Source organism: Rhinopithecus bieti, unplaced genomic scaffold (assembly GCF_001698545.2).
Source record: "Rhinopithecus bieti isolate Rb0 unplaced genomic scaffold, ASM169854v2 scaffold_61533, whole genome shotgun sequence".
NCBI lineage: Eukaryota > Metazoa > Chordata > Mammalia > Primates > Cercopithecidae > Rhinopithecus > Rhinopithecus bieti.
Window position 1 is genome coordinate 77,278 of NW_016823925.1, and position 11,111 is coordinate 88,388.

Here is an 11,111-nt window from a genome sequence, read left to right on the forward strand (position 1 = left end):
TCATGAACCCAGGAGACGGAGCTTGCAGTGCACTGAGATTGCGCCACTGCACTCCAGCCTGGGCGACAGAGCAAGACTCTGTCTCAAAAAAAAAAAAAAAGACCCCCAAAAATGTTCTGAGGCCATAGAGAGTGGCACACACACAAGAAACAGAGAGTGAAAGGCTATTTTATACAGTATAATAAGCATTAGAAGATAGTAAGGCATAAAATGAGTTGGAATCAAAAACACTGAGATTCACTCTGCCACCCAGAAATGGGATATCCCTTTTCTTAAGGCCATCCAGGGTGAAGAAAACTACTCCATTTGAAGTTTGATAGGAAACTGGCTCTGAGAACAGCTGTCTTCCTATAGGAACCCCACAGCATCTATTACTCCCCTTTCCTTCATTCTTCACGTACCTGCTTTAAATGCTTTTTCAGCTCTAGTGACTCTGGTTCTGGCAGAATAGGCAGCACTTCTGCATTGGTGGGGGCAATCACCTGCACCAGAGAAATGATAAAAGACGTGACTTTAGAGTTTATTGCTCAGGAATTTCTCTTACACAGGGTAAATAAAGAGGATGTATATACAATATTATTATATAAATGAACACACGTTATATAACTGCACAATAAGATATGTACACACACACATATAATATACATATGCATCTGAAAAGAAATATAGCTTAATGCTATTGGTTATTATCTCTAAATAAAAAGATTATGGTTTTGCTTTTCACTTATTTCATTTACACTTATTTTTATTTTTTTAAAGTTTTACAATGAACACACATAAGGGTTTCCCACCAAAGTTTGAATATACTCACATTGCAAAATGGTCAAATAATTCATTAAGCCTGCATTGAAAGACAGTTTCTTACTGGAAACTATACTTCAGGGAAACCATTAAGAGATCATCTATAACACATGTAACGGTCTTCAGATCTTAATTGTCTGACTGCTCTTGGAGGATATGGTGGGGGCACCACTTAATTCTGGCAAAAATAAATCCTAAAATTCTCTGAGACCTAACCAAGGGCTTATTTGGCCAATAAGGTAAAAGGAGCATTTAAAAAAAATTTTCAGTAAGTCTCACAATAGAAATTATCCAACAACTTAGAACATTCCTGAAAGGAATCTAGAAAAACAGATATCCCAGGACTGGGTCTAGAATGCAGTCCTCCTCCAGACTCTACAATGCCTCAGTGAAGAACCTCACCCTGTTGCTGTCCAGATCCACTAGCCATACATCATCAGGCATTTTGAAGTCCAGTTTGTAGAGGAAGAAGCTGGCAGGAACCCCAATGATGTACGGAGTTGGAGCCAACAGCAGCTGTGGAAATGATACAGAAGGTGAAAAACAAAGACGAAACCTATCACGAGCACTTATCAAGTCCGGATTCTTCTAGATAAGGAAATGCAGAAACAATCCCTTTTACAAAACCCTTGAGGCCAGATGCATTTGAAAATTCAGAATTTTTCAGATTTTTTGAAAGGTCACATGGTACATTTTTTTGTATACAGTAGTATTCCTTATCCACAGTTTCATTTTCTGTGATTCCAGTTACCTGAGGTAAACTGCAGTCTGAAATACTAAAAGGAAAATTCCAGAAATAAACAATTCATAAATTTTAAACTGCAGCTTGATCATATCTGAAGTCCAGGACAATAGTTCTGAGAAGCATGATGAAATCTCATGCTGTCCCGCTCTGTCCCACTCAGACATGAATCATCCCTGTGTCCAGCATATCCATGCTGTATACACTACTCACCTGTAGCCATCTCAGTTATCAGGTCAACTGTCGCACAATCTCAGCGTTTCTGTTCAAGTAACCTTTATTTTACTTAATAATGGCCCCAAAGCACAAGGGTACTGATGCTGGCAATTGGGATATGCCAAAGAGAAGCCAAATATATGTCCAAAGAGGTCAGGCGTGGTGGCTCATGCTTGTAATCCCAGCACTTTGGGAGGCCGAGACGGGTGGATCGCGAGGTCAGGAGATCGAGACCAACCTAGCTAACACGGCGAAACCCCGTCTCTACTAAAAATACAAAAAAAAAACTAGCCGGGCGAGTTGGCGGGCGCCTATAGTCCCAGCTACTTGGGAGGCTGAGGCAGGAGAATGGCGTAAACCCGGGAGGCGGAGCTTGCAGTGAGCTGAGATCCGGCCACTGCACTCCAGCCTGGGCGACAGAGCGAGACTCCGTTTCAAAAAAAAAAAAAAAAAGAGTTCAAGACAAGGTGAAACCTTGTCTCTACTAAAAATACAAAAAACTAGCAGGGCATGGTGGCTGTGCCTGTAATCCCAGCTACTAGGGAGGCTGAAGGAGAATCACTTGAACCCGGGAGGCGGAGGCTCCAGTGAGCCAAGACTGTGCCACTGCACTCCAGCCTAGGGGACAAAGGGAGACTCTGTCTCCAAAAAACACCAAATATATGCCCAAAGAGAAATTGTTAACCTCTTACTGTGCCTAATTCATAAATTAAACTGTATCATTGGTATGTATGTATAGAAAAAAACAAAACATCTACAGAATTTGGAACCATCTGTGGTTTGAGGCATCCACTGGGGGTCTTGGAACATATCCTCCACAGATAAGGAGGAACTACTGTATTACGTAACACCCGCGGCAGTAGAGCCAGTAGCCTACAGTCATTAACATTTGTTGTGACAAATAAAAACTACAAATAGCATAAGCTTTGCCACCAGATCAGTTCAAATCTGTCAGATTTTGCAGACAAATAAGTTATGACAAAGGATTGAGGACCAGCACTCACTTACAACTTCTTTGAGCATTAGGCCTCCTCCTTCAGGAAGACAGAGGTGACAAAGCCGAAGACGCCTTGAGACTCACCTGCTCTGCTGATGCCATGCAGGTGGGAAGCAGCGGGATGACAGGAAACATGTACTCCAGTGGATAGATCATTGCCACGAATGCCATCACAGACATGGAGAGTGCATTGTAGTCTCGGGACTGTAGCACCACCTGTCATGAGCCACCCAGTAAGAATCACTCCAAAACATAAAATAAGGTTTACAAGAAAACAGCTTCCAACATTACAACTTGGTTTCCAGTTCACCATGCCTACAGCTCCAGCTTTGTCTTTCGCACTGCCCTCTGCCCCACTATGCCTGCCACCTCCCAATTCAGGCAGAATGGTGATCCTCCCTCACCTGAGATATGCAAATCACTCCCTTACCTTCCTAGTTCTTGTACTGCCCATCCCAGGACTACTCACTGAAACAGAACTACTGATATTTCCAAAGAATTAGGTCAGTACAATTAAGGATAAGCCCTAATGAATGGTAAACCCTCTGAATACATCCCACGATACCAGTATCTTAATTCAACCCATATCTACGGAATACCTGCTATATACCAGGCATCATGTTACCTCTTGAGCACAAAAAGATGAAAAATATGTAGTCCCTGTCCTCCAAGAGCTCATGATCTGGCCACTGGCATATTTAAGAGTTCCTCCCCTAGAAAGGTCTAGGAAGCTGGCCTCTCACCTTATGCTCTAACAGAATGCAGGTTAGCACCTGGAGACAGGCATCCACACCTAGAAGTTCCAAGGGAAGGTGCAGTGGGAAATCCACTAGGGTGAATCGAGATGGGTCTGGAAGAGCAAAGGTGAGAGCTGGCTGGAGCTCTTGGGGTAGGACCTCGATGTCTACTCGCTTCTGCCCAGAGACGGGTACTGGGGAGCGCAGCAATCGATAGATCCAGGCCTCAATCTCTCGAAGGTCATGCAGAAGGGCACTTGACTTCTCTTCCACCAGCAGCGATCCCGTAAAGATCCGCCACATGGTGTCCCTGAGAAGCAGACAGCAGGAACCAGACACATTAGCATCAGGAGCTGATACCCCACTGCAACCCAGTAGCACCACAGAGGCTCTAACGATGACAAAGGGAAAAGGAGCATCATTAGGAAAGCCTAGTCTCTGAGCTCAGATAGGACCAGAAGATATATACAACAGCAAGAGCAAATGTAAAAATATATACTGGGTAAAACTTATTGTCCTAACTACCATTAAACATCAAATTACAGCATTACTCTAAACACAATTTTGGAAGGAGGTTTAACTCTGCAGAGTCTTTTGCTTAGTAAAGATTAACTCAGCTGGGCGTGGTGGCTCAAGCCTGTAATCCTAGCACTTTGGGAGGCCGAAGCGGGCGGATCACGAGGTCAGGAGATCGAGACCATCTTGGCTAGCATGGTGAAACCCATCTCTACTAAAAAACACAAAAAACTATCTGAGCGAGGTGGCGGGCACCTGTAGTCCCAGCTACTTGGGAGGCTGAGGCAGGAGAATGGCGTGAACCCAGGAAGCAGAGCTTGCAGTGAGCTGAGATCCTGCCACTGCACTCCAGTCTGGGCGACAGAGCGAGACTCCGTTTCAAAAAAAAAAAAAGATTAACTCTTGGTTGGGTATGGTGCTCATGCTTATAATCCCAGCACTTCGGGAGGCCAAGGTGGATGGACCACCTGAGGTCAGGAGTTTGAGACCAGCCTGGCCAACATGGTGAAACCCTGACTCTACTAAAAGCACCAAAATTAGCTGGGTGTGGTGGCACACACCTGTAATCCCAGCTATTCGGGAGGCTGAGGCAGAAGGATCACTTGAACCTAGGAGGCAGGGGTTGCAGTGAGCTGAGTTCGCACCACTGCACTCCAGCCTGGGGAACAGAGCGAGACTCCGTCTCCAAAAGAAAAAATATTTACTCTAAATATGCTTAGATAGGTCTGAAGGACCTTGAGCTGCAGAGGAAATTTCTTATGCCCCTCAAAGACCAATTACATGGAATCTCTAAAATGCTCCCATTGGGCAGCAGCAGCAAACCGTACCTTTGTACGCCTCGAGGGATGCCCAGTTTCTTGCCCAGCAGGCGCTCACTACAGCAGTCCACCAGGCGCTTGAGGGTATACAGACACTCTCGGAAGGTGGAGAAAAAAGGGTAGTGACTGAGCACGCACAGGGACGTGAGAGTACTGTTGCGGGAGCGGCTCCCCGCCTTGGCCCGGCGTTTGCCCCGAGGAGACTGGTTCACATCAGGGGTAGAGTCGGCACTGGGAGGCTGCAGGGATGAGCCACTCTCTGAGCTCTCGGTGCCACCCTCTTCTGAGGCACAGGTGGCGCGGGTTCCTTCCTTCCCATGGGATCCTGCCCCCACTTCCCCCTTCTCCTTAGGGATTCGCTTCTGGAATGAGCGGTAGAAGTTAACACAGATGCCGTATCGCGTGACTCCAGTGTCCTTGTCAGTGAGGGTGAAGACAAAAGAGGTATCATCCCGGAGGCTCATGCGCCGCTGCCGCACGCTCAGGCAGCCCTCGGGTTGGCAGAAGAACACGACATCTGGGGGCAGGGGAAACTCAGCGTGATCCTCTAAGGGGTATCGTCGTAGCAGTTCAGGAGTCTGGGCCACGCTGTCACTGCTCGGGTGCCTGAAGAACATAAAAACAAATGCAGCAGCCTGAAGGGATGGAATGGGCGATCACATTTTAACCACCGTCGATGAATAAAGCTCAAGATGCTATTTTGGATAAAGTAATCTGACTATAACACCTTGGAAAATATGGGTGCTGCCTGCCATATGGAGCTGGTAGCCTAAGTGAAGTCTGCACTGTCATGAAGACACCTATTCTGAAACAAGAGATTTTGACAATAAAATTATCACTGGCACCTGAAGATGATTAACATCTTTTAAAGTGAATTAGCTAATAAATTACCAAAAAAGCATACACAGAGGAGGAGCTTCTAAAGTACTTTTCCTTTTACAAAATAAGAAAACTAAGATATAAAGGGTGTATTTGCTCAACATCACAAAGATGTTAGTTAAGAGCGGGGTTTTGCTTTCAATCCACCTGACTTTGTTGTTTCCCTATTGGCTTCAACGCTCCCATCAGGGTAAAATAACAGGGGAAAATGAGCTATGCAAAGCAACGTGGAAACTGGAGAGGGGAACAACTGCAGGTTTTATGGCTATCCCAGATGTTAAGACAAAAGTCCATCTCTTCTTGGTTACCTGGCCCCTACGATCACTAGATAGTCAAGTAACCGAGGACAGAACTTCTTCTTTTGCACCATGGTTCCAATTCATCAGTTCATCTCAGAGAAGCATCAGGGCACCAAGCAAGGAGTCAGCATTCCCGGGAGGAATTCTGAAAACCGAAGTCTAATAGGAAAAAAAGTACTGATAAGATCCACTGCTGTGCCTAAGGGACTCATCCCTCTCAACTTCTTCCCGGCCAGGGGCAGAGGTCAGAAGGTCTTCCACTTTCATACTAATGATAGGAGAACTTGACACTTACCTAGCCTTGTGTCTAGGTTTATGAGCTCACAGAATAAAATGTTAAAAAATAGATAGGCAGGGCACAGTGGCTCACACCTGTAATCCCAGAACTCTGGGAGGCTGAGGCGGATCACCTGAGGTCAGGAGTTCGAGACCAGTCGGCCAACATGGCAAAACCCCATCTCTACTAAAAATACAAAAAAAAACAGCCAGAGGTGATGGCATACGTCTGTAATCCCAGTTACTTGGGAGTCTGAGGCACGAGAATCACTTGACCCTGGGAGGCGGAGGCTGCAGTGAGCCGAGATCACGCCACTGCACTTGAGCCTGGGCGACAGAGTGAGACTCCATCTCAAGAAAAAAAAGAAGAAATAGATAAATAATGGTTCACCTACCTATCCCTACCAACGACTTCATTTCCAGCTTAACACCTGGGGCTCTGTTTCTGAAAAACAGACCTAGGCCGTCTAATCTGGACTCAGTCATTGTAACAAAAGTTGAAGTCACTCTCAGGACCCCTCCAGGGTGGATCAGGATCAAACCAGACTCCTCAACTACCACTAATCTGCACTTCTAGGTCTGGATGGAAACGTAATTATTCTGTTTCAACAATCTGCATTCAGCTTGATGTGAAACTACCACATAGACTGTCTAGTTAACCATGCTCAGACAATAACAGTTGGTTATTCTACCTCATGTGATCTCAAATGAAAACGTCCATGCCCCAGTTGCCTCCTCTGCATCACTTTTCTCCGTGCTTCAGGCAAGAAAGGAGCCCAGAGGCCACTGCTACTAGCTCTGCCCTTGGTGCTGAATCATAATCTCCCCTCTATTCTGATCTCAGGCTCAGAATCAGTAATACAATACACACAGATGAGTCCTTGTCCTACTATACATTACAGAGGCTATGAATCAGAGGCAGAAATACTAGGATTTCTGCAAGGACAGGGAGAGGGAGAGGTGCTCAGAGAAATCTCTAAACTATGTTCTAAAATTAGGAAAAGCTTTCATTGTCTTAATTGTAATTTATTTCCTTTTAAGTTTCTATGCACTTCTCTAAATAAAACGTTTCACCCCGCTGCACAGTTATTTCTAGTAGGGCTATTTCTTCTATGAGTAGCAGTTTTTTTCTCATATTTCTAGTGTTCCAAGATTCTACCTCTGTGCTCTATATGCGGTCTAAGACCTTGTTCAATGCACAGAGAGAAACCCAATATCATATACATACATACACACACACCCCCTACCCCCTCACCTGCTGCTGTGGGCACTCCCATATATACAGACATACACACTCCCTGGATGCTTAAGGCTCTATTTGGTTTAGGTAATGAGTAGAAGTTCTTTTTTCTCCCCTACCTAATAATAAACAAGACCTATTCGCAACACCTCTCAAATCCTCAAAATACTGCTTTCTCCTTTCCGTTGCTCCCAATAGAGGACCTGCAGGTAATAGGATTCAGTTTTATCTCCATAGCGACTCTGGCTCCCAGCACTATTTATAGCAGAGCCACAGCCCCTCCCCTGCTTGGTGACCGCACAGTGCTAGCAGCTGCTACTCCAGAGTCAGCCAAGGCCCATAACAATTCACTCTCTTTGAACCTAGAGACACTTCTCCCACTGACAGTACCTGCTAAGAATTAGGTCATCTTCTCCCTCCTCTGTCTGTAGTTTGTACTTTGTCCTGATTCTGGCTTTTGATACTGATATCTCTACAACACCAGGTTTCCGAGCATGCCATATATTCATTTCTAGGTATCACCACTGCTTAACAAACCCAAACGGTCCCTTTGGTTCTCCCAATTGCAACAGAGTCATAAGCAAACTACAGGAGGTGGGGCACCATAACAGAGCTGCACTCAGCTCCTCCTGAGCAGAATGCAAGGGGGAGAGAAACAGAGAAATGAAATGGGATATGAGTAAAAAGCATGATTTGTTCTAACAAAGAATTATGTAGTTAATCTGTCATGGGATTAAAAAAAAAACAATTGTATAGAAATGACTACAGTGGAAGCCAAAGTATCTCAAAGTAAAACAAAATTTATAGAACCAGAGCTCTAGGCTACACCTTGCAATCTATGTTTACATTGAAAACCAGGAGTCCTCTCCAGTCAAAATCTGAAAGATCAGGCCTGAAGCACCTACTGAGTATGCATCAGGCCCCTCTAGCCTTGGAGGGATCTCAGTCCCTATCCACTGAGAACTATCTGATGAAACTCAAGTCACTCACAATCATTTCCTTCCAGAGCCACAAAGACCCTGAGATCTTGTTATTATTCTAGACATGGGTAGGATACGATTTTTAGCCAGAATTCACATCTGATCAGCAGCCACTGCCTTCAGTTATTCAGACTGCAGAGATAACTAGGATTTTTCTTCTCATTCTCTCCTCTCTCCCCTCCCCACAAAGATTAACATCTTTAACTCCTCTAAAGACTAAATCCTCTAACATCACCCACAACTCACACTCTGTCTTCACAACCAACGAGGCTCCAACTCTTGCCTCTAGCCTCAACCATATTTACTAACGTAGAGCCTCTGGTTCCTGTCTTCATGTATTCCAAAAGCATCAAGCTCAAAATGCATATCTATCTGCTGAAGTCCGACATCACCATCAGCTCCACCCAGAGGTAGAATTAGGATTCACAAACTTTTAAGTTATCTATGCCTTTTCAGCAGAAATGGCCATGCTAACCAACCCTTTGGATTCGTCCCTCATTTTGGACAGGATCTCACAGTAAAACCACAGGAACCAGAGAGCAATATGACATCTCTGCTGACGTGAGCACAAGAGGCTCTCCTCCCCTCCTCTACCTCCCCAGGCAGTGACCTTGCAAGCTCATCAGCACGGACTGGTCCAGCGTGCGGAAGAACTGGAGCAAGGAGGCTGGCAGCTGGCAGGGTTGGGGTAGAGGGAAGGGCAGGGAAAGGTGGAAGCAGGTAGATACACGAGAATAGGGAGGAGAGTGACTGCAGAAAGATGAAATAGTGTTCTCACTCTCCAGCAAGTCAATTTTGAAACATCAAATTAAAAAAAAAAAAAAAATTCTTGAGAACCAAACGTGGTTCTCCAAATTCCAGCCAAAAATAAGGCGCACGCACGCACACGCACACCCGCCAAGCGCTGTGCGGGCTCGGGCCCCAGGGCTGCCCAGCTCTGCCCGCCCCCTCACCTGCTGGACAGTTCTCCTCCGCCCCCGCCCCAAACCCGAACCCCCGCCGCCCGCCCCGCAGGAACCAAGCCCAGTAGCCCGAGCCCCCTCCTCGGCCCGGGGCGCTCCCATCCCCGGCCCCGCCCCACGCCCTTTCACACTCCCCCAGGGCCTCCTCAGAGACCCCTTCCTCCAAGAGCCACGGTGTCCTCTCAGAGCCCGTCTCTCACTCGGAGTCCCCAGACGCTCGCCCAAAACCCCCACCGGCCCAGACGCTCCTACCTCCCAAGGTCTGGGGGACTGGCCAGGCCCGGACCGACGTCCCCGGCAGCGGGGCGTCAGTCGCTCCCCAGCGCGGCGCCGCTCCGAACGGGCGCCAGTTCCGCGTCTGCACTGGGGGGCGCGCACCACTCGCGCGGGGTGCGGAGGGGGAGGCCGGGGCCGGGGCCGTACCATTCAGACCGGGGGGCCGGGGCTGCGCCAAGCCAAGCACCGCGGGGCGGGGCCGACCTCCGGAGACAGCGGCTGCGCACACATCTAATCTAGCGCCCATGGGCGGGGGAGGGCGCGCCAGGCCAACCCAGCACCGTCGCGTGCAAAGGGGCGGACACACAGCAGTACCTTCTGTTTGAGTTACTCAGAGAGACTTTAACCCGACGGGGTCATAGCGCCCATTTCGACGACATGTGGATTCCTCTGAAAGTCACTTCCCAAGATAATCGGCACCTGAGACTTCCTGACGGGCTACCCATCCCCCTGCTCCCCCACCTCACGCGCTTTGGCCCAGGTGCTCGGAGCCCGAGCAGGGAAGCCGGCTGCCGCGCGGTGGAGCCTACCAATCCTGGGCAGCGGGGGCGCAGGGGGGCGCGCGGCCGCGGTTACCTCCTCCGGGCGCGCGCGGGGAGGGCGGGGCGTGACAGCGCCGCGGCGCCCGCTGGGAGATGGAGTCCAGTGCGTCCGCGAGGCCCGCCCCGCCGCAGGACAGCCTCCCCGCGGCCACACAGCTCTTCTCTTCCTGTCCCAAAGGACCTGGGAGCCGAAACTGGGTTCTGGGTCTTTCAGGTTGTGCCTTTTTCAGATGCCAAAGGAAAAACTACGGCGTGCTACACACGCACGTGAGGTGCACCGCCGAGGCCTTAGCGCTGAAATCCAACACTTCCTCCTCCCCCGCAGAAAGGCAACCGGATCCTACCTGGATCCCAGCAGGGGAAGGGGGCGTCTAAGCCTCAGCATTCCATTTACCCATATGGCGCAGTGGGGGTTAGTAAGAAGAGGCCCCCTCTCACGGCCAAGCCTGTCACTTGTGACCCTCCCTCCTCTAAGCCTGGAGGCGGATCCTAAAGATCGCAGGCTTCCTTCTCTACTACCGTGTCCCCACCCCCAATACAGACATTGGTTTCTCTCATTTTGTATTCATTTTGATCTTCCTGTTCAAACAGTACCAGACCTATCAGTGAGGCGGCGCTGAGACATTTATGGCCATACCACAGAGTGACAGTGGAGAATTTTTCTTGGGGCCCTGTGGGAAAAACAGGAAGTGGTGGAGGCAGGATGGGCACAGCGCTGGAGAACCTTGTGCAAAGTGGCCCCCAGGCCCATCCGTTTGTGGGATCAGTGTGGTCTTCAGACACAGCACAGCGTTAGCGGGCGCCCCACTGCTTAGTAGCCACAAAACTCC

At 48.3% G+C, this 11,111-nt stretch overlaps 1 protein-coding gene across 26 annotated transcripts in view; it reads right to left on the reverse strand.

The window, feature by feature from the left end:
• MADD (MAP kinase activating death domain) overlaps positions 1-10,601 on the reverse strand; it is a 61,609-nt gene extending 51,008 nt beyond the window's left edge. For 9 of the 26 annotated variants that reach the window (XM_017862040.1, XM_017862038.1, XM_017862037.1 and 6 more), the window contains exons 1-7: positions 9,716-9,962; positions 6,015-6,164; positions 4,837-5,433; positions 3,500-3,803; positions 2,841-2,972; positions 1,204-1,317; positions 402-482 (exon numbers count right to left, since the gene is read on the reverse strand). In XM_017862040.1, coding sequence (XP_017717529.1) covers positions 402-482; positions 1,204-1,317; positions 2,841-2,972; positions 3,500-3,803; positions 4,837-5,433; positions 6,015-6,076 — 1,290 coding nt within the window. In that variant the 5' untranslated portion in view covers positions 6,077-6,164; positions 9,716-9,962. The other 17 variants (XM_017862035.1, XM_017862032.1, XM_017862051.1 and 14 more) reach the window with 8 other exon arrangements.
• Between the last annotated feature and the right edge of the window lie 510 nt (positions 10,602-11,111).